Genomic DNA, 17637 nt, shown 5'->3' on the forward strand with positions numbered 1-17637 from the left:
GATGACTACTTTGGTCTTCCCCACATCTAACCAATGAAAATATTTAATGCCAGGTGCTTAACAATAATCTGATCATTTATCAACAATGGAGTTTTTCAGAGAGGTAATGGTGAGGTCAAGCTAGCTATTTTCGGCACACATGAAAATAAATCTCTGTTTTTGGAGCATATCACAGAGCAGTAGTACCAGATCCTTGAAAATCAGCAAAGGTAATGGTATGATAACAGGAAGAAAAGTTATTGTAAGTGATCCTTTGGCTACGATTATATGGATAAGAGTTTAACAGGAGACAAACCGCACACAGCTAGGAGAGTGAGAAGTTTACTTTTGAATTGCTGTCACTTTTGTAGAGTTGGCATTTGATTAGTCAATTCGTGCACAGCTTAAATAGTTAATGAGATTAATACCCATCTTCACATTCTCTATCGTCAACAAACATAAGCCCACTCAAACCTGTGCTGTGTCGTAGCTTATACCAAGTTCACCTGTCACCCATGTTCACTGATCTACTTCAAGCTCCCTTTGTACATCCACACTTCACAATATATCACCCTTTAAATAATAGTTTTCTGTTTTCACACTTAAGTACTGCATCTGCCATTCATTTACCCACTTACTCAACTTGTCTAAACCACCTTAAAGCCTTCTTGCATCTTCCTCACAACTCCAAAAACCAGCCAGTTTGTTTTTTTTCGTAAATCTGAAATTTTGTATTTTGTTGCCTCATCCAGGTCATTTATATACAATGAACAGCTGGAGCCCAAGAACTGATCTTTGTTTGCCACTCAGAAAAAGACCCATTTATTCTTTCTGTTTCCTATCTATTAACCAATTCACAATCCATGCTGATGAATTGCCCCTCTCCTATATGATTAACTTTACTGTTAACCTCTTATGAAAGACCTTATGAAAAGCCTTCTGAAATTCCAAATCCACTGGTTCCCCCTTATTTATTCCCAGTTACATACTCAAAAAACTCCAGTAGATTTATTCAGCATGATTTGCCCTGTATAAATCCATGTTGAATTTGTCCAATCCCACTAATGCTCGTTGTTCTGTTATCACTTCTATCATAATAGACTTTAACATTTTATTTTACTACTGATATTAAGCTAACTGGTCTGTAATTCTCTGCTTTCTTTCTCTCTCTCTCCCTTTTTCAATAACGGGGCTCCATATACTACAGTCCAATCTATAGGCGCTAGAGTTTGTGGAAGTGCAGAAGATGACTACCAATGCACACAATTCAGATGCCAAAAGGTTCTAAAACCCTCAGATTTCCTTCATCAATCTCTCAGCCTTCAACACATACTTTTTGGATCAGCTTTCTAACCAGTTGTCTTAACATCTCAAACTGTGTGTGATAGCACTCCCATACATGTTTTATATTATTATTATATTAATGCACATTATTGCTGTAATAATGACCAGATTGTGTGCTTTTGTGATTATCCTTAAGAGAGAAACAGTCAGTCACAATGCAGTGAGTTGATTGCCAGCTTTTTCTTCAGAAATATTAGCTCATGCTTAGTCCAGATCGATGTGATGGAAATTTTCTATGTCTTCTGACTCCAAGTGTTACACGTCAAATGAATTCAGATACTCTGACCCTCATTTGTTCCTACCTGGCAGTCTGACTTTGAAGCCATAGGTGTCCGATGTATGAAATTGTAAGAAGCACATCTTTTGATATTCTTTATTTTTGGACTGTGATCTAAAAGTGGTCAATACTCTTTAAACCATACTGACTGTGAAAAAAGTTGATTGCAGTTTTAAAAATCATGTTTACTGGAGCACATTGTGAATCGTGTAGAATGTTGTGTTTGGCCTGGAACCATGCAAGTACAAGCAGACACCACAAAGCTGATGGATTCTGAACTAGAGGAAAATTATTTGGCAAGAACATTCTAATTAGCTCCTCCCTAGGTGACCATAGCCTCGGTGGAGCCAATGTTGCAGAGAACCACTTAACTTGCAAAGAGAAAGCCTCCCAAAATCTCTCTATATATCTTTATATTTTGTTTAGAGGTACTAGAAAACTCCAGTAACAACGAGTTATGTTCCACTTCACTTTGTCTGCAAGTTCTCAGTTGAAGGAGATATAAACACCTTCAAAAACCTTCAAAAGATGAATTCTCCTGATTGGAAAATAAACAGAGCATAATATGCAAACAACCTGTGTCAACAGCAAAGAACAAAGAAGAATTGACAGGAAGAGCAAGAAAAAAATAGAAGTCATAAATTTAAGGTGAGAGTGAATGATTTAAAAAGGACCTGAGGGATAACGTATTCATATATGGAACGAGTTGCCAGGGGAAGTGGTAGAGGTGCATACAATCACAACATTTAAAGGACATTTGGACAGGATGAGAACAGGATAGGAAAGGTTTAGAAGGATATGGGCCAAACGCAGGCAAATGGTACTAGTTCAGTTAAGGAAACCTGGTCAGCACGGACGTCTTGAGCTGAAGAATCTGTTTCCATGCTGTATGACTCTATAATTCAATACATTCACTTGCAGTACACCCTGTTCTCGAACTGGTGCTATCAAATAGTGTTACCCTGACTGACTTTTTTTCTTTTCCTTTTTCATGCTTAGTAGCCATGGCATCTTCATTTTGCTGTGTATGTCAATTTATGAAGGAGGATTTTAAGGTTGTACACAGTTTAAATTAACAATTTATATTTCCTAGTTACCATTAGTTAAAGAACATTTGTTCACAATAATCTGTTAGTATCTTGTTCAGTATAGAAATCTGGTCAGTGCTTTATTTTAACACAAGTTTATCAGTCAGATAAATCAAGATAGATTGACTAAATCTTTTCACATTTCTGATGGCTCTAGGAATAGTGAGGTTTGATCTGCATTACACCACCTAGATGGGTTTTTGAGAAAATCCAAAATCAGATCTTCTACTGCACAGAATGAGATGGATTGTTAGGATAAAGAGCAGGAAATAGTTTTGCATGTAGATATACTATATCTAACCCTGGATCCCATGATGCTTAATAAGTAGTGTTACATTCACTTGCAGTACACCCTGACCCTAATAATATCAAAGGAAAATGAGTACATGAGGCAAGTCTCAATGATGAATCAACTTCAATTATACATTCAAGTGAATGAACAGATATAGGATGCATTTGTCTTCTGATTGTACAAAAGTAGTTTCGGACCTAAAAATACTTAGGTCAATTGATTTGGAATAATAAGTATATAGTGGCTATCTTCTCTTTCTCAGCTGGTTCCTGTCCAAACTATACTTTTACTACGAAACTTGAAGAAAATAATATACATTTTACAGAAGATACCTTTTCCACAATCAGTACCTATATAATTGGATAGAAATGAGGTATTAAAGCTTTGGAAAAAATATATTTACACAACATGAAATGGGAAAAATATATCTAATTGTGTATCATGTGAAATTGTAGTAGTAAATATTATAGAAATTATTCACTATTACAATTTCACATGATACTACACAAATATTTTAAAAATTATTGTGTTCTAAAATATAATTCTATTGATTTTGACCTGAAAGGTTTTACATAAAAATGTAAGTGGCAAGAATAGTAGATATTTAGCCTTAACAAATTTGAATTCAAGTCTGACTAAAACAAGTATGCATCAGCTTTATTCATTTCTACATTTCCTAGACTGAAACCAAAATTGTCCACTTACTGAATATGTTAGATACATATTTGCAAACTCATGTCCCATCAGATAGGATGGTCCCAACTGGGCAACCAGGAAGGAAATGATCTGCACTCTGTTGCTGTGTCAAAATTTTCATTTGGTTAGACTTAAAGAGTAATATGAAAACATCATCCAATCCATAATTTTTTTTAAAATGTATTTTATTTCTATAAATCTATATTATGTAATGTCAATTTTAAATAATTCTACAAAGTATAACATAGTTCAATTTCTTTGAATACATGAAAGTTGGAAGCATGTGAAATGTCAGGCTATACACATATATGTTAGATATTGTGTGAAATGTTTATATTACTGTAGAGGCTTTCCATCGACTGTATACTTGACATGGAATGTAGCCTTGGAATATTAAAACTATTATAGTTCTATAAAGTGGAACATACTGTATTGGGACAAGCTGAATTTTCTTGCAAATTCTAAAATACTTGAATAAAATGCTTTGCAATGTTTTTGTTTACAAACTTTATGAATAAAGTACATTGTTTTAAAAAACAGGTTTACCACAAGATTCAGTAGCTCAGTATCCTGTGGCAGTCGGGTTACAGACTGGAGCCTTTTGCCATAGACTATTGAGGGAACTGTTCCATGCTTTAGTATATCCTTCAGTATATGGAATGCCTTATCCAAGACTGTCAAATGACTGACAATCTGCTTAACCTTTCAACAGAATCCACCATCTCCTTGAGGATGTTCCATGCAGGTCACTGCCTATTGGATTTAGAATCAAAGGAGTTTTTTACATAAACCTCTTCATGATGAATAGTTGGTACAGGATAGTCCTATCGAATGGTACTTTCTGTGGCAATGTTGCCAGATCCATTGTTCACTACCCCAGTGACTGATTGAAGGTCACTAGTAGTGACACTTGTCTTGCAATTTCTTGGTGAGTACACAGGTCTATGTAGTCACATGTAAAATTTGCTCCTTTATCCATATTATAGCCCTATGGACATAGTCCTTTTCTGATTTCCAAATGAAGTAGATGATGATTCAGGCTGCCATGACATAGGCTTGGAGTCGGGTCAGACCTGGGCCATGTACAGAAAGATGGAGAATTCCTGGAAGCCGATATCCAGATTTCTATACATCGTGGATCATAAGCACTGCTCCCACATGCCCAATTTCTGTTTGACTCTCCTTATTTTTGCTGCATGCTTCCCAAAGCTCTAAAACATTCCTCCTGCACTTAAGTTAATCTGACCTGACAGTAGGATGAAGGACTTATGGCCGAAATGTTGATTCTCCTGCTCCTTTGATGCTGCCTGACCTGCTGTGTTTTTCCAGCATCACACTTTTCACTCCTGACAGTGGAAAGGACAGAGGACTGGTTTCTAAAGTACATAACCTCAATCTTGCTATGATTTACTTGCCTCCCGAGGCCAATTTGAACCAATGCAGAGGCTTGAAGCTGTTGGCATTTAACTAAGCTTTCTTGATTTCGGCAAGCAACTTGAATTGTTACTGGAAGAAAATGTGCGTTCTTGTGGGCAACACAGAAACTCGTGTACTGTTACCAAGTTGTTTGGCTTGGATGATCTTAAATCTGGTGGTAAGGCTTTTGCAATTAAACAAAAAAAAATCAAATCCATGCATTGAAATATGTCTCAAATTAAAATCTGTAATTATTCCTAGTTTAAAGTATCTGTTAAAATATCTAAATACATTTGAAAACTGTAAAGAAGAATATTTTTGAGGTGTTTTTCATTCACAGGATGTGGGTGTCGCTGGCTAGGCCAGCATTTATTGCCAATTCCTAATTGCCCAGAGGGGTATAATTAAGAGTCAACCACATTGCTATGTGTCTGGAGTCATATGTAGGCCAGTCAGATCAGGATGATAGACAATTAATTATATACAAAGATTTAAGTAAAAAGACCCATATACCGGTGTTGAAAGTTTTTGTTCAAAAGACAGTGAAGAAGATTTTAGAAGAAATTTTTCACCTAACAATAGAACAGAGGCAAGAGGCTGGCAGGATTCTAGCTGTGAATTTTCAGTCCACCAATACAAGAAGTTACATGATAAATTAACAATTGACATTTCTTAACAGTGTGAACGCCACTGCATTTTAAGACATAACTGAAGCTGCCACTGGATAAACATTGTTTGGATTCCAGTAATTAGCAAGAACAATGGACCTTGTTTAATAGATTACTGTTATTTGCTTTGGAAATACCAATGTTGGCATGCTACTTATCACATAACAACTCTTTAAGCCATCCTCAATGAATAAACCACTGGCATTTTGCCTATTTGGCAATCTTTCAAGCTTTTTTCCCTTGTAAAATTAGCCCTTCTCAATTCTTCACCACGACAAATAAATCACATAACTCTTATCTTGTAATGCTTGATTTAGCATGCTGCATCTCTGGAAATAGTAATAATCACAGATTTTAAAATAGTGAGAATGTCACATCACATATCAATGCTTTGGAGTTTCAAATGACATTTTAATGAGTTAAGCAGGGAAAAACTGTTTCCACTCATCAGTGAGTCAGTAAATCAAGTATATCAATCAGAAGAACAAAAAGGAAAATTTCACCTACTGTACATTGACAAAAAGTAGAATGGACAAACAGGAATCATAGTGGAAGCAGAATCCACTATTTCTTTTCAAAAAAAATGAATACATAAATAGACAAAATGTAATGGGTGATAAGTGGAATTAAGTGGATAGTACTGAATGACTTTTACGCTACAAGATGGTATAATTCTAAATAAAAAGCTTAACTGGCACCCAGTAGTGATGAAATTGTAATCCAATCTAAGATTCCACAATGACATTCGAATACTCAAGAAAGAAGTGTTGCTACTTATAACTAAGATATCCCAAAGATGGTATTTACATTACATTTTTTAAAATCTTCGTAATAGATTGTGGAATTTTAGGGAGTGGGTTAGTATACATTGTTCCTTCATTAGAATACCAATCAAACCAAACAATAACAGATAATAGAATCTGCATTGTCCAACTATAAGTTAAAAAAAGTCACTGCAAATTCATCAAGTCACTGTCACAAGGTAGGGTACTCACCTGAGAGTGCTGTGCTCACAAGAACATTAAAAAAATCCCAATGCATTATGAAACAAAGTTAAATACTGAGTAACTTTGCAATTAGGGCATTTGATCACAAACTTAGTCAAAAACTAACCTTGGTAACTGAAGGCTCAGCCACAAATGACGAAACAATTAAAATGAGGGATAGACAAAAAATCATAACCAGATTTTGGGGTGGTGGATTATTGAAGTGCTGGAGAAAATTACAGAGTTAAAGAGGGGTTACAACATGGATACAAAATCCCAATAACTCTCAGGGATTTGTTTAACCTCATCTACAGTGTCAGGAGTGCCTTTATAGGCATTCATACTACAATCAGAGACATAACCTGGTCTGCTTGGCTCTTTGATGGACTCCATTCTCTGCCTGGAGTGCAAACGCACCAGTAAATTACACTGGTTTTCCCTTTAGCTTCCAGGAGTTATGGATCAACTTATAGTCATCAACTCAGTGTGGTGGTGTGCCTGGACCCAGTCACTCTGTGTTCCTCTAAACCCATTCGTACTGGAACTCAAACTTCTCAAGGAAAGCTATTTTTGTTTTAATTGCCTGTATCCTTTGGTCAAAAGCAAGCTGCTTAAGCCATTGCAATCTTGGTCAGGCAATTTCCTGAGGGTATGAAATTGCCAGTACACGTTGGGCACTAACTGGTAAACACTTAAGATAACCTTTTTTTGACCTTATAATTAGTGGTACTTTACCTCAGGCAAAAGGGAATAAACTTTGTGAGCTTTCGCAGAAATCTTCATCTGAAGTACTAAAGACCAATGTTGAACTGGTGGTTTTAACTGATGTGCTAACCACTCCAAAGAGATTTTAAAAAGTACTTCCAGCTCTGCAATGAATGTCAGAATGAATTGAGCGAACTGAATTCCTTCCTCTCTGAAGTGTGAGTCAATTGTCTCTTCAGAGGACATACTCAGATTCCTGAAGTCAGTTTGAGCTATCTTAGTTCAAAACTTGTTTCTTCCTGACAGTCTGAATTCTCTCCTTGCTCTTTCCTCTCTCTCATAATACCATTTCTGCTCTTTTTCCTGAAACTCTAATTTTCTCAACTCCAATTTTAATCTCTCTAGCACCACTCTATGTGTTTCAGCATTCTTAGTTTCTACTTGCAAACCATTGGCCACCACCTTTAAAATTTTAGGTTTCCTAGCTTTCAGGAAAAACTCTAATCCAAAAGCCTCACTAAATCTTTTAAATGTATGATGAACACAACATTAAATCCTCAAAATTACTTCCCCATGAAATGAACATGCTGGTATCAAATGCAGACACTCCTATACTGTACCAATGCAAACTTTAGAAGGCCTTTTGCAATAAAAAAAAATGGTTTCAAAGACAATTTACCCACACTAATTCTTTAGTTTCATGCATGGGTTCAAACTGCAGACATGAACCTTCAGTTTATTACAATGATCCCCCTAACAGCTCTACACAGAGTATCCAAATTGTTAAACTTCAGGGATAGGAGGGATGAACTGACTTTCCTTTTATTCACCTGCCCACTTGGTTGATCACAACAAGTCTCATTTCAAAACGATTTGTTCTCAAGTAGGTACCTTTCTCCCAGACAAAATGAAGTTATGTTTTAAAAGGAGCCAAGTTAACTTGGAGTTAATGAAAGAGTGAGGTCATTTGTTATTAAAGGTAAGAAGGCATAATAATGCAAACTGCATTTACACAGATTAGGATTAAGATAAAAAAAGTTGGAAAATAAATATAGGTCATTATTTTATGACATTTGTGAAGACTAGATAATCAAACACTGTAGTTGTTATAGTCAATGTTACTAGAAGCATGACTTTAGTAGTTGAACAATCAATATTCACCTTACCAACCCGTAGTTTTGCTGGTTGATAGAAATTCTTTTTGACAGTGGCTGGCTAGCTGGCAGCGCTCAGTGTCAGCAAGATACTTTTCCCTTTTTTTAACCTGCAGTGCAGGGTGTTTTGGCTATTCTCAAACTGTGGCTTTCAAGATCTTCCACTAACACACATAGACCAAGTTTGAAGCTCATTTTTAACACTTTTTTGTATATAGTGGTAAGGATAAAACAAACATGTCTGCAGGGGATAACTAGTTACTGAGAGGGTGCTATGTAGTTAGCTTCTTGTTATTTCTTCCTTTTTTGTCTGTGTGTGTGAAGTTTCCCTGACTCTTACAAAGATGACATTTCATGGGCTCCAGAAAGGACTCTGCCAGTCAGTCACTGAATTTACATTCACAATTATGTTTGGCTACAGCAGCCCTCTTTTAAATGACACATCTTGGAATTAAAACTTCAGTATATTCATAGGCTATCTGCGGTTATGATCTATGGTCATGATACAGGAGTCAGTGCTGAGCCTCGTCCATTTACAATCTGTATCAATGACTTGAATGAAGGTACAAAACATACGGTAGCGAAATTTGTGAAAAACACCAAAAAGAAGCAAGTTGTCAAGACAACATAAAAAGTCTATAAAAGGATGTAGATAAGGTAAGTGCAACCATGAAAGCTTGTAGATGCTGTATAATGTGACTTGACCATTTGGCAGGAACAGAATAGAAAAGCAATTGTCACAAACATGTAGTCGAAATACTACAAACTTTATGAATAAAGTTGAGTTGTCTTTAAAAGTGGATACAAGGAAACATTCAAACTGGCTGAAAGAAGTCATGTGACTTCTTTTGTGGATTTAACTAATCGCAAAAGTTAATTAAATCATTCAAAGATCCCAGGACAGTCCATTATTTAATCAAGAGTTATTACGGCTAAAAACCTTGATCAGAAGGCAGGAGAGACATCACAAGCAACTCCGGCATAACTAACTTTGATTAGTGGAACAACGGTTCATTAAGATTACAATTTGCGCCCATTTTATTTGGTTGTGATAAAGCTGGCTAAAAATTGACATTTTGGAAAAAATCATCTGAATGCTATCAGAGAGACATCTTAAAACAACGATTTATTCTCACCTGGAGAATACTGAACCAGGCTACCAAGAATGACAACCTGCACTGCCATAAAAAGTGTGAAACAAAGTACCTCAGTCACTTCCAGGACATGTTCAGCTCAGTTCATCCATGGATATAACCTCTTTTGACTACAGAGACTCCACAACTGTTTTAAGTTTTCAACCCTTCACTTTAGTAAGAGGGTCTTCAAGCAAGTCAGGCATACAATGATGCAGGGCGTGATCTCACTTTTATCTTCACATATATATTTAATCCTGTAATAGTTACATTTTTTGTATCTCCATTTTAGTTAATAAATGTAACCACTTCAACTTTTAGCAACAGATATGTAATGAACAAAACTGTTATCTTGTTTAAAACAAAGCTGTAGTATTTTAGAATTGAAACACTCAAAAACAACACATTTGCTTATACAAATTTTTAATTAATGGATCACCCTGAGGACATCCCTAATTTGTGGTCATGACACAACATGTTATCTGAATGGAGGGAGACTGCAGAACCCTGCAATTCAAAGGGATCTGGCGGTCTTGGAATATGAATCAGGGAAGTTTGGTACATAGATGCAGCAAGTTTTTACGAAAGCAAATGGAATTTTTGCATTTATTGCAAGGCAAATGGACTGTTAAAGTAAATTTGCTGCAACTGCATAGGGCCTTTGTTAGATGGGATCTGTAGGATTATGTAAACCTTTGCTCTCCGTATTTAAGAAAGTATATAATTGATTTAGAATCCGTTTACAGAAGGTTCACTTGACTGATTGCTGTGATGAAGATGTTACGAGGAAATGTTGAGTAGCTTGGATGTATACTCCCTGGGCTTCAGAAGAATTAACTTATTGAAACATAAAATCCAGACTTGACTCAATAGGAATGATGCTGAGAGACGTTTCTCCCTATGGGGAAGTCTAGAACTTACCAAGAGCAAGAGTGGGGTACAGAGCTAACAAAACCATGGATGCTATGCAGCAATTGTCTGTTTAAAGAAGCAGTCCATGTATGCATGAAAGAGCTGCAGGACAACAAATCTTCCCCTCCTTAAACTAGGCCTCATGACCATTTTGAGCATTCCTACACTGAGATTTCTAACTCAGAACAAAGTAAAAAAAACAAAAGACAAAATCTAATTTTTGGAGGATACCTTCCATTAGATACAAAGATGTTTTGACCCTTATTGTTGAGAAAGAAGGTGTTTCCATAGTCCAACAAAGAGGTAGCTCTCTCCACATATATGATATGGTAACTCAGTTTGATCCAGATCAGAAAGATGAAAGGCTTGGAACATGTTGTTCTGGTTCAAATCCAAAATCCTCTGGTTGTGAGCTCAATATTTAAATAGCTGAGCTCAGACCAAGAACTGAACCTCAGGCACTCACTGGATAAGCTTACTAAGACAGGCTGAAAAATCATTAGTTTAATGTAAACAGAACTACATATACTGTCTGCCAACTTCACTGCCAAATAGAAAAAGGTATATCTTCATGCATGTATAATCATGGAGAAACAATTATTGGTCCCCAATTGATTGTAAAGAATTGACAGTTAGAAACTTAAAACTTCTAAAAGCAACAGTTGTAAGATACAGTTGTAATTAACATTAACACACTTCCAATAGATGTTCCTACCAATGACAGTATTTGCACCTTTCTGCAAATCTCTGGTCCACATGTCCTTTGAGAGAACAGCAAATGTACAATGTTAATAATAAGATACTTATGGATGAGGCAGCCATGCAGCTGGTGACCTTTTTGACAGGTGAGCCACAGCTATAGATGCCTAACTAAGCTAGTGTAGTTCCATGATCATAAGTCCTTCTGTCGAAGCACAGCATCAAACTTAATGATATATATTTCACTGTTTGTAATGTGTTCTTTGAAATCTTTATATCCAGAGTAAGACTTTAAAAAGTAAACAAATGGAATTTTAATCAGAAGTGACTTGGGGTTTCACCAGATCTTGCAACTATCTTGTTATTCGAGATTTTCCACAGTCCAATGACCAATCCATAAACTATATTTAGTTGTCCCACTCTTACATCATAATGTGCTGTAAATTTATCTTTTGTACTCTGTAAAGTATTTTTCATAGCTCTGTAACTTCTCCTCGGCAATTTTATTAACGTTAAAAAAGTCCAAAGGCTGAATTTTAATTTTAATTGATTGCTTAGCAAGTCAGTCTACTACTTCCCATGTGACTCCACAAATAACTCATTCAAGTTTCCCCAAGACAGCTCTCTTTGACCACAACAACCACAAATTCTTGTCTTCATTCACTGCCAGAAATCTGATTCCCTAGCTACCAAATCAATTCTTTCTCTGAGCAAGCTTGAGATTGAATCAAACAGTTTGTAATCTTGGTGTTATACTTAACTCTGACATAAGATTCCAACCATATATCTATGGCAGAATCTTACCATATATTGGTAAAGCCCGAGTCACGTTGGGTTTAACCGAGAAATTCTCATCAAGACGCCAAGCGAGTTGTCTCACCTACAGGCATGCTGCCAGCTGCAAGTTGCCCTGATTAACTGTGCTAGGAGTCAGGTGAGATGGCAGAGAAAGGGAGGTTGGCTTGGTTCTCTGAAAGGAACCTGGAGACCCTTATAAATGGAGTGGTCCAGAGGAAAGGAGTCCTCTTCCTAGAGGACCAGCAGAGAAGGCTATGTCACCAGACCATGCCAGCCTGGTCTGAGGTCACTACCTGTTATGAAGATGTGGGGGTATTTTAAGAGAGTTAAAAGCAGCAGAACTACTGGAGACAGCACCAAGTGTACTCAAAAAAGGTAACAACATAACATTGGGTCGAATAACTCGATTAGTTCATTGCTTGGACACAAAAACAAATTTTAATTCGGCCACTCAGTTTAAACTATACTTGAAACATATCAAACTCCAATCAAGTTTGAATTGAGTATATTGATAATTTTGAGGGCCAATGACACAATCCGATGCTCTGGGAAGATCTGGGAAAATTGAACAGTTGGGAGGAGAACTGCCACAACATAGCATGTAAACAGACTGTCTGAAACATAGCTCTCTTAAAAAGGCAACTTTTCGATCAATAAGCTGTCAAGCAGAAATTCCTAACCAGAATTAAAGAAGAGACAGAAAGATTTGAACACCAGAACTGAAAGCTTCCTGGCTTTGAGATGTGTGTTTTTGTAAACCTTAATTGAGAGGTTTATGGGACTAGTATTATAGAAAAGAAGATAAAAGATAGGTTAGAGGAAGAAATTGTAAATAGTGGTTAGTTAATTATTCTCTGTTATACCTTAAGAAATAAAGTTGTTAATTTTTACTTAAAATAGTTCTTGGCCATTCAAACTTTTACAGATTACCGCAACGGATAAATCTTTGTTGTGTCGCTGGTTTTAAATTAAGGAGGAGGGTTTACCTCATGTCATAACACCACCCATGACAGTGCCATCTCCAGGGTGAGGAGGATTGAGTTACCTCATACTTACATATGCCAACACATCCACCTTCCATCAATTTGGAGAAAGTGAGGACTGCAGATGCTGGAGATCAGAGCTGAAAAATGTGTTGCTGGAAAAGCGCAGCAGGTCAGGCAGCATCCAAGGAGCAGGAGAATCGACGTTTCGGGCATCAGCCCTTCTTCAGGAATGAGGGTTATGCCAAAAATGTCGATTCTCTTGCTCCTTGGATGCTGCCTGACCTGCTGCGCTTTTCCAGCAACACATTTTTCAGCACCTTCCATCAATGTTTATGGTCTGACACTCTATCTAAAGCATGAAACACCATCCTTCACTTGCACTTGTTACTCCCCTCCTCCCAAACCGTTAACCCTGCATGCACTCTATGCAGCCTCCATATTTTTTTTAAACAACTCAACAGCTTTCCCCCACAAGATTCAGCACTAATAGCAGTGCCACATACTAGCATCTTACTCATTATGTCACTTCCCATAATAGGGCTGAGTGACATCTCACAGGTCGGGGTTCCGGACATCCATGTGCTCAGCCTCTCAGAGGGAAGGATTCTTGCCTCGTCAGAAGAAGACATGGACTATTCTGCATAGATGCAGTGAAGTCCATGACCCACTCGTCATCACTCGTCATCCACTTGTCAACACTCGTCATCCTACTGCAACAGTCACATTAACCAGGTATTGAACACCACTACTAATCAATGGCTGCAATGCCTTCTAACCACTATGACTTACAAGTGGACCTATTCTTCCAAGGACCAACTTGACTCTTGCAGAGGAGAGTTCCTTCACCTCCCCAGTGATCACGGGGAAGCTTGGAAGGATTATCAGCTGCACTACCTCCTTGAGCGCACAGCAGCACAGACATTGATTTCAAAGACACCTGCACTTCCTAATGTAGGTAACAGGGAAATGCCTGAAGCAACTGCATTGGAAACACCTGATAGACATAAAGCAGCAGTTGCGCCCTCGGCTGGCGATGACTTGGGTTTCAGCAATAAGGAAGTTTGTGCACATGCAGTAGTGCAGGAGGAGCAGCAGCAGTGATAGCCAGGCATTGAGAATTCAATGGTGCTCATTACTGAGAAGCTGTGGTGATGCAGTCACTTCATCGAGTCACTGCCAGTCATTGTTCAGATACTGCAGTAGTGCAGGCAGTGCTGCAACTATCTGTCTGTCTTTATGGACAGGTTTGTGGCTGCTGAAGAGTCAACAAAACCTACACTGCATCATCACATGCATTGATCCTCAGGACCGAAGACAGCATGAGGATGCAGAGAAAGCCATGAGCCAAGCCCAGATGCTCGACAGGGCAATGCCATGAGACACTCAGCCACAGGAGGAGTCACACAAACGCATTCGCTACAATCCCCATTCCAGAAACTGTACAGGTGGCCAGGCTTTCCACCTCGACCTTGCCTGCCCCCATCCAACCGTTGGACATACCATCAGAACAAGGTCAACTTGTGCTCTGGAAAGAAGACTCTCAGCATATCTAGTTCAGTCAAACCCAAACTCCCCCAGGGTTACCTGACCAAAAGCCAACTGGTTCCATTATGAAGCAGGCTCCTTCCATCCCATCACAAAAGCAATGGTGCTCAGTGTGGTACAGTGGGAAGGAAAGGAGGAAAAAGATGTATTAATGTCATGTGTGGGCAACAGCTGGAAAACCTGTAGATTGTTTGTTGATCTTCATATCTGATGTAAATAATTTATTTACCAGACTCCTATGTTCACAATTTATTTAGAAACATTTTCATGTTTAAAGTTTTTTTTTGCACAACCAATAGTAAATGAACAGTTGCAAGTTATGTTTCACTGTTCATGTGGTTGTCATTGTCTCTGTGGTGCCTGTAAACAATTTGCAGTATTCTGTGCCATCACTTCTTGCCTGTTAATGATGCACAGTGGTTGGGGACCTGCAAAGTTTGCTAAATACATCATGTAAGAGCAGGGGTGTGTATGGCACCAGCTCAAGCCAACAACTTGTCCCCCACCATTCCTTCATCTTTGCCTATCAGACAATAGGTGGTGTGCACAGAAGTGCATATCTCAAGGAGTTCCCGAGCAGTGTCAGTGACAGAGAAGTGCAATTGAGACAGTCAAGTTTCAGGATGGCATAGGATAGGCAATCTGCATGCCTGCATGGCCAACATATCATGTGTTGGGTGAGCATGCTGTTCTTCTGTGCAGGCCAATGAACAGTTGGAGGTGCAGCCCCTCTCTCACAAATTGACTCACTTAACCCACCCACTCCTCAACATTGTGCACTAGCCATCTGCTTCATGATTGGTATGGCAACAGGTGGTCCTCTGCAACTAGCTTTTAGCCTCAGTGTTCACAAGCCACTGAAAACCCCAACATCAGGCTCCCCTTACTAGATGCCCATTCCATTCGCCCCACAAGCTTCACATTTCACCAGATCATCACCCAAACCACATACATGTCACTAAAACTGCCTTAACTCTTATAGCGGCCCTCCTTCGGATACTTATCCAGTTCCCTATTAAAACCTAAATTTAATCAGCCTCCATCATGCTCTCAGGCAATGAATTCCAGATTCAAACAAATTGTAGCGCGAAAGATTTTTATTATGTTGCTTTTGGTTCTTTTGCCAATCAGCTTAATCGACGATTCTCTATAACTCTCTCACTAAAGAAGTTTCTTTTTATCTACTCTAGATCTTTCTCGGAATGCCAAAAGACTTTGAACATTTACAACAAATCACTCTTCTGCCTTCTATTCCTCTAGGAGACCAACACCTGAATAAAGTTGCCTAAGAGAAGTTATAAAGATATACAAGAGACTTAAAGGAATAAGAAAGATAAATCTGAATTTTTTTCTGCAAATTATGATGTGAGAGTAGGACAAGGGGACATAATTTCCAGATCAGTCACTGGGCTTTGGACAAGCTCAAGCAATGATTGATTGCAAGATCTGGTCTAACTCCAAGTAATTGTTTTTCCCTATAAATCATTACTTGTTCTCTTTTTAAATTTAAAATCTGGATGCAAAGATTTCAGGAATACAACTGTTAAAATTTTTATTTGTGATAATATAAAAATTGTACTGTTGACAATGTGAATCCATTGGAGGACTTATGGTTATTGTAATGCACTGGCTTGTTTGGGTATACATAGCTGTGGCTTCTCTAAACTATCCTTGTAATTGGAGTCTCTCATCCCAGAACAATTTTAATTAATCTTTCTACAACTCACCCATCACATTCTTCCCGGAGTTTGGTGCGCAGAATAGGCACATTGTTCCAGTTGAAGCCAAATCAGTGATGTTTAAAGGAAGATCATAACTTCCAAATGACTGGAGTATATTTGATAATTTGTGCACATAAACCTCCAGGTTTCTCTGTTCCTGCATTCTATAAAGCCATAAGATCTAGGAGCAGAAATTAGGCCAGTTAGCCCATTGAGTCTGCTCCATCATTCAACCATGGCCTATAAGTTTCTCAACCCCATTCTCCTGCTTTGTCCCCCTAACCCTTGATCCCCTTGATACTGAAGAACCTATCTATCCCAGTCTTAAATATACTTAATGACGTGGCCTCTACAGTCTTCTTCTTTGGAATTTCAGCTTTTAGCATATAGAGCCTCTCCTTGTTCTTCAGCTTAAAATGTTTTACCACATTTCTTTGCACTTGAATCACAGAATTCCCTGCAGTGCAGATAGTGACCATTTGACCCATCGAGTCTGCTTCGGCCCTTCAAACAGCACCCCGCCCAGACTCACTCACTATACCCCCCATCCTATCTCGGTAACCTGCATTTATCATGGCTAATCCACCCAGCCTGCACCTCCCTGGCCACTAAATTTCACCTCCCATATTTAGCCCATTCATTCGCTTGTCTGTATCCTCTTGAGGTTTATTATTAAGACCATAAGACCAGAAGGCCATAAGACATAGGAGCGGAAGTAAGGCCATTCGGCCCATCGAGTCCACTCCACCATTCAATCATGGCTGATGAGCATTTCAACTCCACTTATCCCCCCGTGGCCCTTAATTCCTTGTGACATCAAGAATTTATCAATTTCTGCCTTGAAGACATTTAGCGTCCCAGCCTCCACTGCACTCTGTGGCAATGAATTCCACAGGCCCACTACTCTCTGGCTGAAGAAATGTCTCCGCATTTCTATTCTGAATTTACCCCCTCTAATTCTAAGGCTGGGTCCACGGGTCCTAGTCTCCTCACCCAACAGAAACAATTTCCTAGCGTCCACCCTCTCCAAGCCATGTATTATCTAGTAAGTTTCTATTAGATCTCCCTTTAATCTTCTAAACTCCAATGAATACAATCCCAGGATCCTCAGCCGTTCCTCATATGTTAGACCTACCATTCCTGGGATCATCCGTGTGAATCTCCGCTGGACACGCTCCAGTGCCAGTATGTCCTTCCTGAGGTGCCAAAACTGGACACAGTATTCCAAATGGGGCCTA

General features: G+C 38.4%; 1 protein-coding gene across 8 annotated transcripts in view; it reads right to left on the minus strand.

Annotated features, from left to right (window-relative positions):
- bbs9 (Bardet-Biedl syndrome 9) overlaps positions 1–17637 on the minus strand; it is a 529891-nt gene that overhangs the window by 311577 nt on the left and 200677 nt on the right. The window contains exon 20 of one of the 8 annotated variants that reach the window (XM_043688775.1): positions 3912–4429. The exons of the other annotated variants lie outside the window; for them this stretch is intronic. Within the exon in view, the coding sequence (XP_043544710.1) occupies positions 4382–4429 (48 nt within the window). The 3' untranslated portion in view covers positions 3912–4381. Of the gene's footprint in view, positions 1–3911; positions 4430–17637 lie in introns of those variants that run through there. 8 annotated transcript variants of the gene reach the window in all.

The sequence above is a fragment of the Chiloscyllium plagiosum genome, chromosome 4 (assembly GCF_004010195.1).
Source record: "Chiloscyllium plagiosum isolate BGI_BamShark_2017 chromosome 4, ASM401019v2, whole genome shotgun sequence".
Classification (NCBI taxonomy): Eukaryota; Metazoa; Chordata; class Chondrichthyes; order Orectolobiformes; family Hemiscylliidae; genus Chiloscyllium; species Chiloscyllium plagiosum.